General features: G+C 32.9%; 1 protein-coding gene across 1 annotated transcript; it reads right to left on the minus strand.

The window, feature by feature from the left end:
- Positions 1–12692: 12692 nt before the first annotated feature.
- On the minus strand, positions 12693–20595 carry LOC112032058 (peptidyl-prolyl cis-trans isomerase CYP23). The gene is made up of 8 exons (XM_024064763.2): positions 20372–20595; positions 20156–20269; positions 19868–20016; positions 15314–15386; positions 15135–15224; positions 14219–14258; positions 13521–13603; positions 12693–13108 (listed from the first exon to the last, which is right to left on the minus strand). The coding sequence occupies exons 1-8, from the start codon at positions 20489–20491 to the stop codon at positions 13088–13090; spliced, it is 690 nt and encodes a 229-aa protein (XP_023920531.1). The 5' UTR covers positions 20492–20595; the 3' UTR covers positions 12693–13087.
- Between the last annotated feature and the right edge of the window lie 2633 nt (positions 20596–23228).

Consider the following 23228-nt stretch of genomic DNA (forward strand, 5'->3'; position numbering starts at 1 on the left):
TTATACATAGTAAAAAAAGTAGTAGGTGAACCGTGAAGAAGAAAGCACATTGTGCATATCTATTTTGTATATCAGTCACTCGTATGTATTATCTCTTTTACAAACATTTTAGCTCACATGGACCATGTTTTTGATTATTTGATAATTACAACAGCGAGAGGGATTTGAACCCTTTCTCTTTGTCACACACACACACACACACACACACACAAATATATTCTAATAATAGAGTAAGTCATAATTTATAAATATATTACATTTAAAATTATTAACTTTTTTTTTGAGAAGTAAAATTAACTTTAACATATATATAATTACCAAATTCTTCTTAGAATAAAATTCATCTAAAAAAATTAAGAGTAAGGATGCCTACGCTCGCCTCTCCCCAACCTAACAAAAGTTGGAGTTTTATGCACCAAGTACAATCATTTTAAATATAAACTATTAAATTGTCTACCAAAGCGCATAAACAAATTACAACGGAAACAATGAAGTCAAATCTAAAATTTAGCAAATGTAAGAAAGAAAAAAAAGTATTATAGTCACTTAGCACTCAATTATTTGAATAAGAGGATCATTGGATTTTTTTTTGGTTTTTGGTGGGGGGGGGGGGGGGGGGACTCCATTTTTAATTAATGCTTAATAACTTTAGATGCCATAGGGTCATGCCCCCACCCCCCCCCCCCCCAAGCCATAGCGTGGCCATGCCCCTAAAGATGTGGTGTAGAATCACTCCCCTCTGCTGTTACACCTAGCTCCAATATTCATCAAACAATATCATCACTCTTCACACATGAAAATACTCTCAACCAAATATAATCTGACTAAATGCGTTTCTCTTTTACAAACATTTTAGCCCACATGGACCATGTTTTTGGACACGACCATAACAACGCTTTTATCATGAGAAATCAATTCATTCGGAATGGAAAATTATCTTATGAAACAATTCTTTAAACCAATCTCTTACAACATGTGGTATATTCATACATCTATGGGTCCTATTATGAAAGGATGGTCTCATTGGGGCTGCTCCATAAGATACATGCATGCTCCTTCAGAATCTAAAGTCCTCGTAAACAAGAACATGCAAGTATGAGATATATGCATCATTCCTTTAATACTGTGAGAACCTCAATAGCGGGTGGAATTCACATGGGATAATTATTAACTTAGACAAAGGATTGAGTATAAATCAAACATTGTTAAAACTTTACGTACTATGTTTGAGGAGCTCCACATCAGGACCACATGGACGCATGAACCTCATTCCTCATTGCAAGCTCTATGGTTTGAAAGGTGATGACAGTTAGTGTTCGAATTTGAATTGGGGTTTAGTTTCACATGCATGAGAAGTCGTACTCAAATGTCAAGTCTGTGTGGCATATAGTAGTGTTGTGCTGTGCTGGTATATGATGACTTTTAGGGAAATAGGGAAAGGCAAATTAAGCACCGACAAATGAATTTGATAGGGTGTTTGATCAAACAAAAATGGCAAGATTTGCGTCACTTAAAGAAAATAGATCAGTATTACACAGCGTATTTGTAGCGAGTCCCCCTCATTGTAACGGTGATTTGATAGAAAACATTNGTAACGAGTGATTTGATAGAAAACATTCAGATACATGCCAGCCCTTCATAAAGAGTGAGAATTACTGTGTACTGCTAACTTTGCCAAGTCCTTCACTTGTGGAACATCTTCACTGCATGGGATCAACATGAAAAAATGTCTAATCAACTCGGAGATTCATGGTAAGCAATACTTTTATATCAGTGCCTTTTTTCTTTTTCATTTTTATTGAAATATAGTCAATTATGAGTGGCAAAAAGAAAAAGTAGATGTAATTATCTACTATTCACAGTCAGCTGCTAGAATTTTAGATTCTAGTTATTGAAGTACAAGTGAATTAGCCAAATGGTTAAATTATTCCAATTGTGCAAATGTTCAATTCACAAGTAAACAACTTAAGTAACATGTGATGAAAAATTAAGTAACATGTCACTGATCACACAAAATCAAACACAATAAAGACAACAATATGTAACGCATGAAAAAATAATGAAGAATCTATTCTAAAAAAAACCACTACTAAGGAAACCTTCCAAATTAAAATTAAAACAAAAAAAAACAAAATTCATTTTGATAAGAGAAGTTTTACATCAAGGAAAAGCTTTTTCCTAAACTACTTTACCATCCTGTAGACAATTTAACAAAGTAATCTTAGTCTTATTTGTGGTCCAAGTACTACAATCTAAGTTTAGTCTAGGGTTAACTTATAATTAGCTCTATATATACAAGGGTCCGGTTAATGTGTGCCCTTAGGGCACACATTAAGCTTTCTATTTTTGGAAATATTTTCTTGAAAATTAAAAAAGTTGTCATTACTTTTTCAATTCTTGAAAAAACTTTTTCTAAAAATGAAAATTAATGTGTGCCCTTAGGGCACACATTAGTAAAATCCTATATACAATATATTGGGTCCATTATATTGTAACCCATTAAATATATTGAATATGTAGCAACTAAAGACCTCCCACTGTGCCACTGGCCATCAAGTTAAACCCTATTAAGCCTTACTTCCACTTTCTCTCCCTTGTCTCTCTATCATGCACTCTCAATGTCCCAAGTGACAAAATAAATTGGAAGTAGTTTTTAAAGTACTGGAAATAGTTTTAAATAATTTTGAGTTGAAATAATTAGTTTTAAAGTGGACAGACACTTATAATATAAAAATATATTTTAGGGTATTTGACACAAAATTAAAAATTAATTAAAACTTAATCTTTTGTTGATCAGTATCAATTTTAATTATATTATTATATACAATACAAATGTTAATTAGTATCCTAGGTTAGATTTGGAATAAGAAGATTTAATTTTAGTACCACCATTTTTTTTATATAATATTAATAGAATACAACATTTGAACATTAAAAAACTAAACAGTATCCTTTCTCCAAAAAAAAAGAAAAAAGAGTATCCTGCAAACTTATTTTCTGTCTTTAATATAAAACAAGTTTGATTCGTTATTGATATTATCAACACAATTTGCCAGTTAATTAGGTGCTTGGATTTGGATAGTCTTTAATGAGTCTCAACAAATCAAACTCCAGTGTACGGAAATTCGACCAGCTCGATCGCAATTAGAATTATTCTCTCAAATAACAATAAATAAATAATCCCTTCATATTAATTTATAATTTTCTATGTACTCTATCTGATTCATTTTTTTGGACCATTTGTATGAGTTTTTGTCTGTATATATTATTTATCCCGACAACATATAATATATGTAGTTGTTAATTGCAGTTAATACAAGTTAATAACTATTGGGAATGAACAAACTAATAGAGAAACAGGGTTTAAAATTTAAATACTTCACAAGAGTCACAATCTTCCTGTCTAACGGTTTATGGAGAATATTAAGATGGCACATTAGCTTGACCCAATGGACAGCGATGCCTGTGCTACTTGAGAATGTGATGGCTTCCTTTACTTTCTAGCTTTTTATATATATATATATATATATATATTCTTGAATTTATGCATTTGTCAATCTGTCACATGGTGGTTAGAACTTAGAACTTTGGTAAAAAAAATAGTTAGCAAAATATCAAATTTATCAATTGAGTTATATTCAATATTCTTGAGTGACTCTATGACCATCTCATATTCCTCTTTTATTTAAGGCTGAATTAATATAATTTGATTTTTTAACCATTGAGTAAGGTTCAATTAATCTGATCTCTCAACTATTATTTATGTAAATTTAGTCCCCTCCAATTAATTATTAATTGTGATAATTATTTTCAACCTGCTAAGAGTTTTATAGCTCAACTGGCATTTTGTGGTGTTTCAAACCCTCCTCCTCAGAGTATCGAATTATAAACATAAGAATAAACAAAGTCTTTCAACCTTAAAAATTACATCAATTTCATTATTGAATCTCCTCTTCATTTAATTTTTACTTAAATTAGTTGATGTGGCAAAAGTGCAAATAAAGCACAACTTAGAGAGCCTTCCTACGGACACATCCAAACCCACAACATGCTTAGAGGTTAACTTGTTATTGAATTTTAGTACTTACATATGAGACCACCATGAGTATTTGTTATAAATAAATAAATAAAAATGTGCCAATCACAATGTGACATTTAAGTATGTTGTGGATTTGGGTATGTTTCTAAACTTACTCCACTCAAGAGGTTATCATGAAAATTTTCAAAATCAAATGAATTCAACAATTAATTTCATTCAAAAATTGAATGAGAAAATTCAAGAATGACATTGACTAAACATTTAAAGTCGAGGGGACTAAATGACATGATTGATAGTTGATACTTGAAAGATCTATATAAAATTTACCCAATAATTGAATGACTAATAATAAACTTTACCCAAGAATTGTCTGACTTAATTTGGATGGAGTAAGAATTATTAAGATTTCTACATTTGCATTAGTCGATGCAAAAATTAAAATAACATAAATACCAAATTTTGGCTAATTAACTCAAAAAAATCGCCCACATTAATTTTTCTAAAATTATGCATATCTTGTCCACAGCCACAATACCCATGTAAATTTACATGACTTTTGTTCATGTGTAATGATATATTTTATTCATTTCTTAATACACTTTTTTAGTTGGTTTGTATGTAAGTGATATAATAGATTTTTATGCTAAAATAAATAGAAAATTTTGCATTAACTTAATTATGTCTCAAATGTTGGGTCTAAAACATATAGTATCAGTTTCTGAGTAGCCTTCTGAGAGAAGGCCTTTTTAGTGTTATTGAATCTCACGCCACCACCATCATAAAGAAGTACCACAAAACTACAAGATTGTTGATAAATGTGCTCATGAAAAGTGTGGCGTAGACATCTGTTGAAATTTCTTCCAATGAACAAAAAATTAAAAGATAATTCTCTAAGTACACAACTTGGTTATAAAAGACAGATCTAGATGAGCATAATTGCGTAACTTTTTTTTAAAAAAGTTAGGTAAGTACTAAAATTTTTGAAAATCCAATCCCATACTTGTATCCACCACAAGGGTTGAAAGAAAAAAGCAAAACAAGTACTAAAGTTTTGGAAATCCACTCCCATACTTGTAGCCACCATAATAATGCATGAAAAAAACAAAACAAAACAAACAAAAGTTTCAGAGGTCAAGGTTGTTTAGTTGTTACAAAGACCAATAAAAATGTGAAACATGAAAAAATTCACCCAAGTGTTGTTAAAGAGAATACTTTTACTCTAATGGAAAATTGTTGTTAAAGAGACCAATTGATGTGCTTCACACAACCCCGACAGCCGCCGTTATTTTTGTAGATCCTTTCAATTCAATAGACACCACCTTGAATTTAGTCACCATAACTAAAATGGTTTTGTCCATATGTAAAATATCTTAATGACAAAATTTTAAGTATAAATTTAAACTCTTTTTAACTTTTTAGACTTTCTTGTAAACATACTTTAGACTTTTTACTTAAATTCAACTATTATGGTCATTAAATCACATAATTGAATTCAATTATTATGGCTGAATTGATCAATGAATCACCTATTGAATTCAATTGGTTTAATCAATACAATTATATGTTTGAATTTAATTAAAAAACTTAATGCGTAGCACCTAATCTAAGTTTTGTCCATCTTTTTAAAATTGAATATGAATACATTTTAACGTTTTAGAAGAAAATTCTTTTCAGATTTTGTCAAAATTAGTTTGTGCAAAAAAAAAGTATTATAGGTTAATTAAGCAATAAATCTACACAAGCACCAAAAAATGCACATAAAATTTCACAAATCCAAGTAAGATGAGTTGGCACATTTATATGAAGAGTGTAAAGTTCTCTATAACTTTTGTTGTATTTGTAGACTTATTGTTAATTAAGAGTGGTTACGTCAAAATATTGTCCCCCACCACAACATAGCTTTCCACTTATGATCAAAATTAATTATTGAGGGTGAAAACTAAAATCAACTAAGCCTCCCGTACATTCTCAAAAAAAAAAAAAAAAAAAAAAAAAAAAAAAAAAAAAAAAAACTAAGCCTCCCGTAGAAAACGTTTTCTATCTATTTCGGGTTGAATAATATAAACACGGACAAGTTTAATTTAGATTTTCAAAATGAGGACCTTAATTTCTTTAGATTCGTTTTAGATTGTATAATTATTAAGAACAAAGCATGCAGGAATTCGGATTGACATGAAACACACCAAACATTGATCGTTTTTCATGGGATCTAAAGGTTTGTTGTCTTGTACTTTTGCCTCCAAACATGGGAATCAACCCATGTAAAAGAAACAAGACAACACTGTTAAAAACGGACCCATTGTGTAAATTGATGCCTCCATGTCGTATCCATATTTCTCATGGTATGTTTCTTTCTTCTTCTTCTTTTGTTAATTTTTTTAAATAACCTTATGGTATGTTTCAAATGAAGAGAGAAGTGAGGAAAGTAAAAGGGAAGGTGTCTAAAATATACTAAAATTTAGGATACGCTTAGTACATTGAATGATAGTTACGTTAAGGATAAAAATTTGTATTACTAGAAATAAAATGTGATATAATGGAATAATTATTCATATCAATAAGTTTGGATGTGAAATAACTGTAAGAATAAAACCACAAATTTGTATTTTTGAAAATATAATAATTTCTAAAGTTATTAAATGTATTAACTATTAAAAAATAGTTATTACATCCCTTTTAGGGTTCGTTTGATTGGGAAAATGGAAAAGTAGAAGGATAGAAAATTGAGAAGAGGTGAAAGAGTTGGTGGATAGGAAAGATTTAGTTTCCCTCCATGTGTTTGGTTGAGGGAGTGGAAATTAAAGTGGGGAGATAGAAAACTATTTTGCTTGGTTGGATAAAAAAGTGAGAGGATAAAAAATGTAGTTTGTAAAAATTTACTCTCATGCCCTTATTACATAAAAACTATTTTTAATAGTTTATAAAAATTAATTTTTTTTAATTACTACAAACTTACAAACTAACACAATTAATAAAACATCTAGCAAAAGAAAAACTAATAATAATAAGTTTCCGTTTGATTTGAATTTTTTTTAGTTGTTTGAAGAAGGAAGCAAAACATGAAAACAAAGCCAGAAATTAAAAAGAAAAAAGAAAAACATGAAAACAAAGTCAAGTTCAATGCCAACAAAAGAGAGAAGAAGAAAGAGGAAGTAAAAAAAAAAACAAACAAACAACATTAAATAAGGGGAAGGCAGATGGGTAATTTTCTGTCAAACCCACTCCTTCTCCACTTTTCTCTCTAGTTTTCTCCCCAAATGTGGGCCAAGAGAGAAAACTCCCCCAACTCCATTCCCCCCCCCCCCCCCCCCAAAAAAAAAAAAACCAAAACCCTCCTTTGTTATTTTCTCTCCCCCTCTATCATTTCACCCCAACCAAACATACAAAAGAGATTAATACCTATTCCTCAATTTAAGGAAGTAATTCATAATGAATAACTATAACATGCAATAAAATCTAACCAAACGATCATGTAGTTATTCCACATTAATAAAAATTTCATTACAAGATTTATTAAAGTGCACCAAACATGCTCTTGGTACGACTACTTTCTAGTTATTTTCCATTGTCCTATATATCCTCTACTTTTCCCTCATTTCTCTCCATTCAAACATACAGTTAGGTACCTAACTAATCCCCACGAAATATGTAATCCCCTATGCCATACACATTAAGTATGACACCGAGAAATCCCTTGAAACCCAAAGTATTGACTACAATATTAGAAACAAGGATCTCAATTCTCATAGATCATATGAGAGGTTTGGAAATTGCTAAACCAATTTCAAAATTTTGACTACAAAATTAGAACTAAACAATCTCATGGATGCACATAGGAGATTTGGAAACAACTAAACAAGTTTCAAATTATTGAACAAAATTAGAATTGAGGATCTCATGCAGTGGTAGCTCCAAGAATTTTTCTCAAGGTGTTCCTTAAGAAGCATAAATTATACAATCTAATAAAAAGAGAAATTCATATATTGACAACAACAATAATAAAAAAAATACGCAAATACATAAAATTTACAATTGACTTTTACGAGTTTTTATATTTTGAAATCGTTGCATGATAGTCTCATTATCAATGCTACAAGATACATCTCTTTCGATGTACACAATCAAGCAATTATTCATCTACTGAATGTTGAACAAATTATGGAGCAAAATTTAATTTTATTGGTATAAAAAAAAATTGAGAGTGTTCCTAAAATTTTTTTTTGAAGGGTAGACAAATAAAATTTTTTAAATTATTATATATATATAAAAAAAAAAAAAAATCAAGTCAGGATGGTCCTAGGACCACCCTCGCCTTAAGGTGGCGCCGCCACTAATCTCATGGATCACATATGAGATTTGGAAACAACTAAACATGTTTCAAATTATTGAACAAAATTAGAATTGAGGATCCCATGGATCACAAATGAAATTTGGAAACAACTAAAACAATTTCAAAGCATTGACTTCAAATTTAGATCCGAGGATCTCATGGATCACATGAGATGAGAGGCGTCTAAGGATTTATTCATGTGATAATGTTCCCACTTGGCTTAGTTGAAGACAAATCATTATAAAAAGTGGAGCATGCGAAGACTGCAGCGTCCAAAAAATTCAGCCAAAACTGTATCTGCATCTATTGACGCTACAGGATTCAAAATTCAGGGGGAGCCCCTCTACTACTGGAATTGAGGTGCTGCCAAGTGGCAAATGTTGAATACCCTCCATGCTCGATTGTGGGTGACTTTTTCTTCTTCTTTTCCTCTCTAGTTCTGCGATAAATCATGGTTTGGCTTCATTAAAAGCTGGAAGCACATGCTACGTTTTCGTGAATCGGAATTTGAGACACGTTCAAGTCGCTTTCAACTTGTTTGTATAGTAGCGTGAAAAGGTTATGACCGACCTGCTCTCAATACCATGGCTTACATGTGATTGTGATTACGATTTCCAACTTGGCCTGATCATACATGTGATCGTTTTTGCACTTTGTTGTAGGCCATTCATTAAGGTTTATCCTAATTATACACCCCAAAAAAAAATATATATATATATATATATATATATAAAAACTATACCAAATGAGCACTCTAATGTTGTTTTATTGACATCCCTAGGTTTTTAATTTTTCTGATCATATCTCATGTTGTTGATTTAATCAAATATACTCATGTACTTGTTTTTTTTTTTTTTTTTTTTTTTTTTTTTAAATGAGCTATTTTCATCTACTTGTTTAGCCACATCTCTCTCTAATCATACACATATGGTATCAAATTGTCACTACGCTCTGTTTGTTTTGACGTTAATGTTTTAGAAAATGAGTCATTTTTCAAAAAATATTTTCTATTAAACTATCTTATTTTCCTATATTTGGTAGAAATCTTAAATGAGTTGGAAAAAATCATCTATTTAACTTGCTATGAGATATGATTGTTTTCCAAAAACAATTAGCAGAAAACAATCTCCAAAAAATAAGCCATATTTTTATATTAATCAAAGATAGTTTTTCTTTGACTCATTTTTTATGATGCTACTAAATACTGAAAAATGTGAAAAATTTCTTCACAAACGGAGTGATGACTAACCCAAATGGACACCGAGAGAGGGTTTGGATACCACTTCTTCTCACTCATTGTAGAGTTGCGGTTTTTTTTTTTTTTTTTTTTTTTTTTAAGCCGGACTTATTGACTATTTGGAGACAAAAATCACTGTGCATAAACATGCGTGCACTGTTATGCACTGTTCATTACTGTTTACAATTAAAAATATTAAAAATGGGTCCACAATACTATTCATACATTTAAAAATTATTTTGCTACAGTGTTTTCAGCAACAATAGTTTTCAAGCCACTTTCAGCAACAATAAGTTGTATCCAAACGGACCCCGAGAGAAGAGGATGGGAGCAGTTGACTAGACCAATTGATAGCACAGAATGTGACTCTAAACTCGGGGGAGTGAATAGAACTGTCAGATAAGGATAAAGATTTATTAATAAAGGGAAGAGGATGGTCCTAAACTCCTAATCCTAAGCCATCTCCTCCCTCCTGACAGAGCACAGAAAGAGGGATGGAGGACATGGATATTGGACCATCATAGAGTTATAAATGGGATTTTGGCTCCAGATACGCAGATGGGTTCATTGTTTATGGATGTTTTGAGTTTTGGTGTCAACATCAAAACTCAAAATGACTTCCAGGCTTATAGCAAAACCTTTCATCAAGATTTTAGAAGTTACACAACCATTATACAAATGGTGGTAAAGGTAATTAAGGAAACGGAGTCATTTTTCAGTTCTTCATTTTACAGATATGGAAACAGCCAAAATGAATCTGTTTTTTTGAGACGGAAAAACTAGAAATTTTATTAATGTAAGCTGTCTAAATCAGCTTGAAGGACAGAACATACTTGTGTTTGTAAAAAGTGTTGGGCAAAAATGGCAAAATCCTCATTTCGCCCAAAAGTTCCAGTAAAGTGCCCATGTTTTGAAACTATTTAGGAACTCGATTTTTAAAAAAATTGAGTTTCAATGAAAAACTCGATTTGGTGAAAATTGAGTTACTTGAAAAAAACTACATGGAACTCGAGTTCCAGATAGTTTTTTTTTTTATTTTATTTAAGTTTGATTGTCTGTAACTCGATTTTCTAAAAATCGAGTTTTTCATTGAAACTCAATTTTTAGAAAATCGAGTTTAAAACATAGGCATTTTCTTAAATAGTTTCAGAACATAGACATTTTGTTACATATTTTACGCGAAAAGAGTATATTCCCATTTTGGCCAAAAGAGTTGACATGTAGTGGACCAAGTGATGAACTAGTTCGGAAGAAAGTTTTGTCAATCCATTAGCTGATTACTGAAATGAGTATTCACGTATATTGTTTATCATATAAACTAATGTAAAGAGTTTTATAATTCAACTAGTTGGCATTTCTTAGCATTTCAAAAGAAAGACATCCGAATTCAAATCCCTCATCNAAAAATATTTAAAATGGGTCTCACAATACTATTCATACATTTAAAAATTATTTTGCTACAGTGTTTTCAGCAACAATAGTTTTCAACCACTTTCAGCAACAATAAGTTGTATCCAAATGGCCCCGAGAGAAGAGGATGGGAGCAGTTGACTAGACCAATTGATAGCACAGAATGTGACTCTAAACTCAGGGGGAGTGAATAGAACTGTCAGATAAGGATAAAGATTTATTAATAAAGGGAAGAGGATGGTCCTAAACTCCTAATCCTAAGCCATCTCCTCCCTCCTGACAGAGCACAGAAAGAGGGATGGAGGACATGGATATTGGACCATCATAGAGTTATAAATGGGATTTTGGCTCCAGATACGCAGATGGGTTCATTGTTTATGGATGTTTGAGTTTTGGTGTCAACATCAAAACTCAAAATGACTTCCAGGCTTATAGCAAAACCTTTCATCAAGATTTTAGAAGTTACACACCATTATACAAATGGTGGTAAAAGGTAATTAAGGAAAACGGAGTCATTTTTCAGTTCTTCATTTTACAGATATGGAAACAGCCAAAATGAACTTCTGTTTTCTTGAGACGGAAAAACTAGAAATTTTATTAATGTAAGCTGTCTAAATCAGCTTGAAGGACAGAACATACTTGTGTTTGTAAAAAGTGTTGGGCAAAAATGGCAAAATCCTCATTTCGCCCAAAAGTTCCAGTAAAGTGCCCATGTTTTGAAACTATTTAGGAACTCGATTTTTAGAAAAATTGAGTTTCAATGAAAAACTCGATTTGGTGAAAATTGAGTTACTTGAAAAAAACTACATGGAACTCGAGTTCCAGATAGTTTTTTTATTTTATTTTATTTAAGTTTGATTGTCTGTAACTCGATTTTCTAAAAATCGAGTTTTTCATTGAAACTCAATTTTTAGAAAATCGAGTTTAAAACATAGGCATTTTCTTAAATAGTTTCAGAACATAGACATTTTGTTACATATTTTACGCGAAAAGAGTATATTCCCATTTTGGCCAAAAGAGTTGACATGTAGTGGGACCAAGTGATGAACTAGTTCGAAGAAAGTTTTGTCAATCCATTAGCTGATTACTGAAATGAGTATTCACGTATATTGTTTATCATATAAACTAATGTAAAGAGTTTTATAATTCAACTAGTTGGCATTTCTTAGCATTTCAAAAAGAAGACATCCGAATTCAAATCCCTCATCCCCAACTATGGAATTATCAAAAAATAATCATATGAACTAATTAATACTTTAATAGAATATAAGTTCTTTAAAAGATTTAATGAGTCATGTGGTTATAAATATATGTGGATAGTCTTCTAAACTGTCATAAAAAGGATTGAAAGAAACATTTTCTCGTTTTACATTTACATGAATTAACCAAGAATTGAATTGGCTAAATATTTTTACTTTTTAGCCACGTTTTTTTTTTTTTTTTTTTTTTTAAGTAAGTGCAATTTTAAAACTAACTAGAAAAAAGTAAAGTTAAAATATATATATACACACACCTTAAAAGAGTGCAATTTTAAACCACTGCAAAGTATAAGTATATTTTACCTAAATTTTATACTATCCTTTTTTTTTTGTCTTTCGGTAAAAAAATTTATAACTACCATGGTTTCATGCATTTGGGGAAAGTCCTTAGAAAGGCAATTGGTTCATGCAACTTAATAGACCTCAATGCATAGGGCTTTATTAACAGTCTATAATGGGCTTACTCTCATGCTACAGAACAATTTCAGCTGTCACACAACCCAGGAGTCAATTCTGAGCTCACCAAGACGATGATCCAAGTTCCAACATGAATTCTGAGCTATTAGCTTCATTACACACCAGCTCTGGTCTATTCATGCAATGAAAGAACCGGTTCATGTTGGTAAAAATGTAGTAGTGAGCTCATTGTTCGTGCTTCTTGGCTACTTCACACAAGCCTATTCAATTCAAACTTAAAATACAGGTTCTTGGTTTTGAGTAAACATCATATCGCGGAGCTCTGCTGTTAGAACTGGAGAACTTTACAGCGATTGTACCATCTCTTCTTGATGATCAGGCTCATGCTTGCAAAATCAAGGGAAGCATTTCATTCTCTGCAAGAAAAAAACACAAGACAAGGCCAAGTCAGACAATAAAGCATTGTTGTCAAGTAAATTTAATTGGAAGATAAGCAGACAGAGGCACACATGCTGTGTTTCAACACAGAAACAAGGTATCATGCGTAATAACTCCCCAAAAATCTAAACATAATAACGGCTGTGTTTGTCTTTGTTGATCAATAATATCGTGTGTCTATAAGTGAATGTTTCCTTGCATAAGAATTGTGACTCGAAATAATAATGTGTTAGTTATCTTGACGGAATGCAGAACACTTCATAACTCTGTACTTCTAGGTAAGTAGGGGAGAGTTTTTCTACATGTACAAATGATCCCAGACATTGGGGCGCAAGAGTGTCATGTCTTCAAGAGTCTGAAATGTATAAATCTTGTAGGATTCCTCATTACCTGTCTTTCGATTTCAACAGCAGATGCAGCAAGCTTTCTTTTCAAAACTGACCTCTCCGTTTCACAGCTCTCCATCTCAGTATCTATAAATAAATAAAAAAGACAAGCAACAAGAATTACATTGAGTAAAATGCAATTTTTCTAACATATTACTTAACTCATTTCTTCTTTCTATTATCAAAATCCACTGACAAGACAGCTACATAATAATCAGTATTTTCTCATAATAACCTAGGAAGCCTTCTAATTGATAAGAAAATAAAACCCAATCTCTATTGCATGTCAGCTATTAGTTTCTATTATTGGCATATAGTCCATGCTGATTTGACTATAGTAATTTAATCTTCTTCCTACTCATCATAACTAGCTATAAACACTGTTCAATTTTTTTCAGATAGCTTTGCAGTTTAAAATGATCCATGCAGGTGATCTGCCCACTAATTTACATTGTAGTGAATCTAGTGATAATATTTATATAAAATTTTATAACAAGCTTTCCTAGAAAACCCAATCCTGCTTGTAAACCCCATCAGGAAAATCTAGAGAATTTTTTCTCTGGATGTCAAGGGTATGTAGGTTACATCTATATAGGGAAGTTACTAATGCATTCTGTTTCAATCTATATCAATAGAAATAAAAAGGCAGGTTACCAGAAAATGCACAAACAAGATCAAATTAACAGGCTGCTTAGTTCTCACCATAATAATACGTTGATAAGATGGTGATGCGTTCAGTTGGCTGAAATAACGGAAAAAAGAGAGAAAAATTAGCTGAGTGCCGAGAATGAATAATTAAAATGCTAACAAAGTGATGTAACAGCACAATTTCAGAAGCAGACAAACTAGCCGGACAAAGAAAAGGCCAGATTTACTGCATGGAACTAATGGGATTTACATATGGAAAAATACTAAAGTCGGAGAGACTAGGATGGGATCATCCTCACTGCTTCTTGATGCATAAGTTTCAGAGTAAGAGGCATGAGAATCACTGTTCAACCCGTCTCATAAAAAAATCCCAGTCAAAGATTCATAAATCAGACTGAAAATCACATGATCAACATGACAATGATTTAAGTGTTCCAATCAGATGTTAGTCTCTGTAAAAGAATGCAGTAAATTCAGGTTCCCTACCTAAACCAATATAAGTTGTGCCAAGTGAATGAAATGGTCATTACCAGAGCTGGTCCCACATGAAAGAATGGGACAAGGACAAACATCGCTTTCTTGAAATTTACATAACATGATTATCTGTCTTCATGGTAAAACTATAGTACATATTACAATCAAATGACAGCATCAATAAACCTAGGCTTTAGATGAGATGGTAAAGGGGTCCAGTGGAGTTAGATTAGGTCTAAGATGCAAATCTTGTATACTAGAAAAGATAATACATTGGGAAAAGATAAAAATAATATTGGTTATCAGAGAGAATAATCAGAAGAGGGTTAACTACTAACATATCACATGGGAAATACTGCAAGAGACACGTCCAAACTCAAAAAAACTTCCCATAGTTGTTCATCATTAAAATATATTTTCAAACAGAAGGCTGGAGAAAATTGTACCAGTTCTAGATTTCAGATCGTTCTATTGAGAGTGATCAACTGAATATTACCATTACAAAAATACCCTCACGACGAGTAGGGAGCTGCTCAAACTTTTTCAATGTTTCTTCACCTCGGGTAACTCGTCCAAAAATTGCATACTGTAGATGTCAGCCATTTTATTAGGAATCATATCATACGAGATACTAAAATATCTTTGAATCAAAGCTGGCAAGTGTAACTAGCAAACCTGGCCATCAAGATGAGGGGCATCTCCGAGAAGCATCGAAAAAGAGGATTGAGCACTGTTGGGATCCTCAAACCTACACCAAAGCAAAAAATAACCTGTCAAACTTTCAAACTAAATGAGGAAGTCCATAAAAGATTAAAGTCAAATGCAACTGTTAAAGATGAGAATAACACAATATAGAAATGCGGAAGCAGGAAAGAGAGAAGAATACAAGAGTTACATGGTTCAGCCCGATGGGCTATGCCTAAGAGATAAAGCCCCAGGGCTACATCTTTACTGTATTCTCAATTATTTATTACAATGAAGTGTATATAGGAGCTAGGGTTAGCCCTACATGAGCTTACAACATATTTGACCTCTTGGGCATTACATTAACATAAACCCAATATCTTTAACACTCTAAACAACTCTTTACATGATGCTGTGATAAAGTTATGAGCAAGAGACGGCTGATAAATTGCTCATGAGGAAAACATAAAACATGAATTCTAACCAAACTTGGTCTATCCTCATCTGTTTGGTGACTATATACCACCATGGAATATTTTACAATCACGAGTAGATCAGTATGAAGTATTCAGCTCAGTCCCATTGTGATGATCTGGTTCTTATTCTTCAATATATTTTGAAGATGTAATCCAAGGGTATACCAAGCAACTGTAACATCAATTTTTTTTTTTCTTTTCTAAAATGAGTATGTTTGGTTAATGGATAAAAAGTATTAGGATTTTTTTTTTTTTTTGGGGCTAGGTAAATAGGGGAAGAGGGAGGTGGGGTTCAAACCCTAGACATTGGGCTCCACAAAGGGTGCCAGTACCACTGGGTTAACAATTCAAACCCCATTAGACACTGAATTTCACAAATTTAAGCTGTCAAACTGACCAAAAATAGAGAACCAGAAAGTCAGTTTAGCACAGAATCTAAAATTTCCTTTCTAACTGTTCCAAAGGCAGAGCTTTGGAGAAATCAGAAACATTGAAATGCTTTCATTGTTCAGGCCTATATCATATATAAATAGGCTCCTACTACTTCCATCCAGATGGAAACCTCCAACTTATCTTTTAGGGTCTGTTTGCAAGTAAGGATGAAAAAACAAGAGGATAAAAAAAAGGGAGGATGGAGAAAATACCAATTCTCCATCATGTATGTTCAGTAAAAGAGATGCAAGAATGAAAGAATAGAAAATACCAACAACTTTCCTTTGTTTGGTTAAGAAGAAAAATGAAAGAAAAGAAATAACAATTGTATCAATTTACTATTATACAATTTCCTGTAACACAAACTCACACAAAAACACCTTCTCTTTCTCTAGCTTCTATTTTCTCTCTAAATGGGAGAATCTTGTTAGCGAAGATTAAGATTACCAAATCCGTCAGTCCCAACAAGTCTCTGGTCCAAAACCCTAAACCTGTCTTTAACTTAGATCTCAAGCACAGGTTGACCACCCGCCTGGCGATTAACCAGAAATCTGACCTGTTTCTGGAGACTCAGAGCCCCATTTAGGAGGCATAACTGGCCCAAGACTCCACTCCTCAATTGGAAGATCAATACCTAGTGCTCAAAATGACCATGTCGATGATGAAAATAAGTTGCAGAAGGAATGTTCTCGGAAGGGGCAATAGAAGGGGTCAAGAAAGTAGGTCTTGGCCTTGGTGCAATGGAACTTGCAGGCGGCAACATTTTAAGCAGATAGATAAGGGTCAAAATAGTACAATTTTCTTCCCTCCACATTTTCTTCCCATATTTTCTCACTTTTGGATGGGGAACATTTTGTGGGTCCAGGGAGTACTTTCTTTCCACCTAGTTTTCTTCCCTACCAAACAGAAGAAAATTGCAATCTCTCTCCTCTTCTCCTTCCCCAAGTTTTCATCCTCCCTAAAATACCTCATACCAAACAAGTCTCACAATCAATCACCTTAGACTGTCTCAGAATTATATAGGTACTTCTGACTCCTTATAAACAATTATTTTAGTTTTACTGAACCCTAAGTATCGGTTCACAATGAGCAGCAGAATTCCTGCACTTTTTCACCTCTGGAAGTGTTCATTTCCACCTTTTTTTTAATGAATAAGTTAATTCATCAAAAAATAGACAAGAACATGCAAGACTATAAAGAATTCTAAATAAAGCTGACATACTGCAGATACAATCAGAACAAAATACAATTGACTTGCTACTATCACATAGCATTCATACAAAATTTATATCCTATCTACCAATCGGTTGTAACTGTCTCCTAGGCTTGACCATACACTACACACAAATGGTTTGATTAAAATATATTGACCCTCAGTTTCAGAGGAACTCAGCAACCAACAGAAGAATTAAAAGACTTAATATGCTTCAGTAAAGCCAGTATGCGGTTGGTTTTGCCTCCACATGACATTTCAACCCTCATAGCTAACAACTATCTTTGGTAATCAACTCTAATGTCCCAAGCTAACAGACTGTGACACCTTACGATGCATGTAACATTTCAATTTATTTATTTGATAGTAATCAAAGATTTTTATTTATTTATTTTTAGAAAAGCATACCCACGTACAAAGGATGCTACAATGTCATCTAAAGTTTCACATATCTCTTTGAACCACCAAATTTTTTTTTTTTTCCACAAATTAGAAATTCCTCCAAAATAGAAAAGGAGTGACCACTCAAAGCAGCCATCCAATCATGCCTGGAGTGTAATTAAAACAAAGTTAACTCTAAAGGCAAACCCTCAACCCCTTCAAAAGTATATTGGTAGCATTCTCTCCAAATAATCCACATGATGAATAATGGAATTTCCCCCCATAAGTAAGCAAAACGATGCCTGCCAAAGCCCTTTTCCAACAAACCAACAAATCCACTGCCCTTTTTGGCATAATCCAATGGAGTTTGAACAAACAAACCACCAATGACCATAGTCTATGCGCATAATCCCAATGAATGAGCAAATGGTTTGTAGATTATCCATAGTGAGAATCTTTCCTCTAGCAGCTGTCCATGTGAAGAAAGTTACTTATGTAGGAATCTTAACACTCCAAATGCTTTTCCACAAAAGAAATTAGGGCTTCCGCTAGTAAGAGCCTAATAATAAGACTTAACCTTAAATATACATCTCCTAGTGGGATTCCAACACATTCTGTCTTCCCCATCTCTAGTAATTTTAGTGGAATAGAGAAGGTAGAGAAAAGAATGTAAAAACTTCATTTCCTGATCATGGACAATCTAGTGAACGTAATGTCCCAATAATTAGCTACACCATTCCATCACATATAGTCCATCACAAAGCCTCCTTATTTTGGGCTATTTGAAATACTGCAAGAAAGCCTCCTTAACAATCACCACCCCACGCCATGGATCATGCCAAGAACAAATATGAAATACACTACCCAGTTCAAGCTTGATGAATATAGAGAACCTCTCCCAGCCGTTGCAAATATATTTCCAAAGAGGCAATCCATAAGGTTCATTGATCACCCCCAAAACCCAATCTCTCCAATGATACCCATATTTTTTTATCTACTACTGCTCTTTATATTGTGTCTTCTTCCGAGGCATAGCGCCAAATCCACTTTCCCAATAATGCATTATTAAAACATAAGAAACTACAAATGCACAGACCATGATATTGAATTGGCTATCAAACTATCTTCTAATTTACCAAGTGAAACTTCAACATTGAAAATGTAGGAGTCCTAGTGATTTTTTTGATAGATCATGAAACATCTGATGCCCAGGCCATCATATTGAAACTGCCTCATGCTTTGTCTCCATTCATAGTTTTGATTGCTTCTACAACTTCCACCTCCTCGAAAGGTCTTTCCAACCCAACTGCCTCCTCACTGTCAAGTATTTTCAACTGCAGCCCATCTAGTGTTGGTCTCCAGTTTAGTGTTTCATAATACAGATTTTATAAAACTGTAAAATGCCTCCCTTAATCTCATCTGCATTTCTTGTTGTGTTTCCCTCCAAGAATAGACTCCCAATAAAACTATTTCTATGGTATGAATTAGCCCGGTGATGAGTGTGACAAAATTAACGCTTTTGAGGAAGACAATACCAACTAAGTGTTTGTTTGGTGTTACTTTTTTCCATTGGGATATTTTGCTTGCCAAGAGCCCTGTAGCTCAAAAGGCACCTCCTGGTCTTTCCAATAAAAACTTCTAGAGTTCAAATCCCCCTCCCCCATTGTTGTACCTAGGAAGCACGGACACTTTATTTAGGATGCCGTACTAGTGCCGTACTGGCCATTTCATGTGATAATTTTTTAGAAAGTTCTCGTGTCGTTGTGTTGTCCCTGTACTCATGTCCGTGTCTATGATTCCTAGGTTGTAACTATTGAATTGGTTTATTTTGCTTTAAAAATCAACTGACCATGTATCCCAAAAAAAAAAAAAAAGGTAAGGCCGGTAATACATTCTGTTTTAGGATGCAAAAAATATAAACCACACAGGAACTAAACAGAGAAATATCATAGCGCTAATAATTATATAAGCTGAATTATAAGTTATAAACAACCCAAAAAAAAAAAAAAACAATTGCTTTAGCAAAGAAGACATTTACATTACCTCCCCATAGAAAGAACACCCTTTACATGTTTGACATCACTAAATTCACCAACAACAGTTTTTTCACCTTCTCTTCTTTGCTCTTCATTCATGGGGGCTGTTCTTCCACCGACAACATCAGCCACTTGGGCAACAAACCCCTTATCAACCTACAAATACAGTACACACTAATCCCATTATCACACACTTCAATTCAAACAATAAGTACATTATATCCTATCAAAAAAAAAAAAAAAAAAAGTACATTATACAGCATAATCAGCTTCATCAAAAAAATCATGAAAATACCCGAAAAAAGTGATTGGTATTGTAACATCCCAACCGAACAAGCTTGAAAATGTGGTCAACAGTTTTGCGTGCAACGGTTGGTAAGAAACCGAATTCGATGTCTCCATAGTTTGTCTGTTTTCCAAAATTGTTACACACAAAAATAAATTAAAACCCAACAAAAATTTTAACTAAAACCAAACCAAATTACATTAAAATAATCGAAAAAAAAAGAACCTGGAACACTACACGAACAGAACCCATTTGGGGTTCTTCTTGGGACAGTGCACTAACTGAAATAACTGATGCCAGGCAGCAGAGTAAGCTAAAGGGGATCCATACATTACATGCCCACATTTTTTTTTTATAGCTCCAAAAATAGGTGTATGATCTGAAATTTTTTGACTTTATGAGTATCAGAAATATTACTATAAGTATCTATATGATATGAAATTTCACATTTTGATTCTTGACCCCAAAAAGCAAGAAATATTGGATGTGGAAATTGGGCTGAGTAATGGGCCCATTAGGAAAAAAGTTTTGGGCTTTTAAGATTTGATTAGGGGCCAAGTGTATGTGTGTGTTCTTTTTTTATTTTACATAGACAAGTTCAAAATGGCTCTAAATTTTAAGGATATAAATTGTAATTGATAGTATAGAAACAATTTTTGAATGGTTTTGTATGTTGGGCCTTTTGTTCTTAGGACTGGGAAGGCTAATTGCTTTGCTCATAATTTTTCTCAATGGGCTTCTACATGCAATGCTTGGGAGCCCGCTCACCGCCTCACGCTCTCTCAATGGGTTTTGTATATTGTGTAGGGTTATGGAGAGGCCCCTTGTAGCTCCCAAGCTTTTTGTTTTTCTAGTATTTAGAGTAGCTTATTTTCAATAGCTTATTTGTATATATTGTGAGACAAAAAGTTAAAAGTTAGCTTATTTTCAAAAAGTTAGAAGTTGGATTATTTGAAACAAAGTTAAGATAAAAAGTAATTTGAGACCTACAAATGGTGCATAAAATAAGTAAAAAACCAACTTATAACCCAATATCGAACATACACTTAATAAAATACGTATCTAGGAATGTGCATGGGTCGGGTTTGAGAGTTTTTTTTTTCAATGATATTATTGTGTTGAGAAATTCTCAACCCAACCAACGTGAATCCAATTGGGTTGGGCTGGGTTGTACTTAAAAATTCTATGCCTCATAAAAAATTAGACTTTCATTAATTATTTAATTACTTATAATTAATAAATTATTACAAATCACGTAATATATCTAAATTATATTACAAATTTCTAATTCACAAAATACAAAAATAAATCAAACTAAAAAATCAAAATAAACTTATATATATATGGTAAGTTGTGAGTTAAATTGGTTGAAAAAACTCTCAACCCAAACCCAACCCAACGCAACCCAACCCAATACTCTCAAAAAAAAATTTCCAACCCACCAACCCAAGGCGTTAGTCTGAGTTGGGTCTTCTTGGGTTGGTGGGTTTGGTGTGCACCACCTAGACCCCAAACTACTGGTTCCCTTCACCAAAGAAAAATCATGGCCCAAAAGATAGGGATTACAAAAGACCAAGATCGAGTCATAGTGGTAGAGTGTTACATTGGGTATTTTTCCTTTTTTTGGTCGAATGGAGAGCCCAAGCCCAATATCAAAAGATGCAGAAAGAAGCAAATTCAATGAGTTGGAGAAGCTGAGGAAATATTCTGTATACCCCTATTTATTAAGGAAATCTTCGATTGCGTTTTTTTTTTTCGAAGTTATAATGTCCCATGTATAAATTCCATTTGAAACATTATTATTTTAGGTACAGTACAAAGAAATGCATAACAAATAAAACAAATCTAATAATTTTCTTTTTCTTTCTCATAGCATGGTCCCCCTCCCCATGCTCCCCTATAGATTGTGACACAAAAATCAATGAAATTCACACATACAAACATTCATTTCAAGTATATGTGGCATGGAATGGAAAATTTTGTATTTAAAAAAAAAAAAAAAAAAAAAGAGAGAAAGAAAAAGAAAAGGTGGTGAAGATAGTACTACATGATAAGTCTTTAAAATCAAATGATTAAAAATCAATGAAATTCACACATAGAAGCATTCATTTCAAGTATATGTGGCATGGAATTGAAATTTTTGTTAAAAAAAAAAAAAAAAAAAAAAAAAAGTGGTAAAGATGGTACTACATGATAAGTCTTAAAAATCTAACAAGCAATTTATAATTTTTCACGATATGTACTTGGGCCACGACAACTAAGGCTTTGTGGCACTTAAACTTGGATGTGAAAATTGGGCTTTGTAATGGGCCCATTAGGAGAAGTTTGCTAATATGAGTGGCATTGTTGGCGTCTGCAAGATTTGATTAGAGGGGCTAAGTGAAGTATGTATGTTTGTGTTCATTTATTTACATAGACAAAATCAAAATGGCTCTAAATTTTAATGATATGAGTTGTAATTTGATAGTATAGAAACTATTTTTGAATGGTTTTGTATGTTGGGCTTTTGTTCTTAAGACTAGGAAGGCTAATTGCTTTGCTCATATATTTCTCAATGGGCTTCTACTATGCTTGGGGGCCCGCTCCCATCCTTAGGCTTCTCCCTCCACGAGTTTTCTTGTGTACGGTTGTGGAGAGGCCCCTTGTAGTTGTAGCTTTCCAAGCCTCTTCTTCTTCTTTTTTTTCCTAGTATACAAACTCCATTTGGAAATTATTTATTTTCGATAACTTATTTGCATAATATCAGACAAAAAGCTAAACGCTAACTTATCTCCAATAAACTGATATTATTTAAATTAATTTTTTTTATTATTTAAAAAGAGTAGTATAGAACTTGTGCATAAAATAAGTAGAAATCCAACTTATAAGCTAATATCAAACACACAATAAAATATGTGTCTAGGGATGTGCATGGGTCAGCTTGAAGGGTTTTTTCAACTCAACCCGACCCATCACATGTATAGAAACCAACCCAACCAACTTGAGTCTGGTTTGTTGGTAAGTCGTGCTTTACACGTTTGACATTTCATGCCTAATATAAAATTAAAAAAAATTGGACTCTCATTAATTATTTAATTAATTT

The sequence above is a fragment of the Quercus suber genome, unplaced genomic scaffold, assembly GCF_002906115.3.
Source record: "Quercus suber isolate HL8 unplaced genomic scaffold, Cork oak 2.0 scaffold_519, whole genome shotgun sequence".
In the NCBI taxonomy this organism is placed as follows: Eukaryota; Viridiplantae; Streptophyta; class Magnoliopsida; order Fagales; family Fagaceae; genus Quercus; species Quercus suber.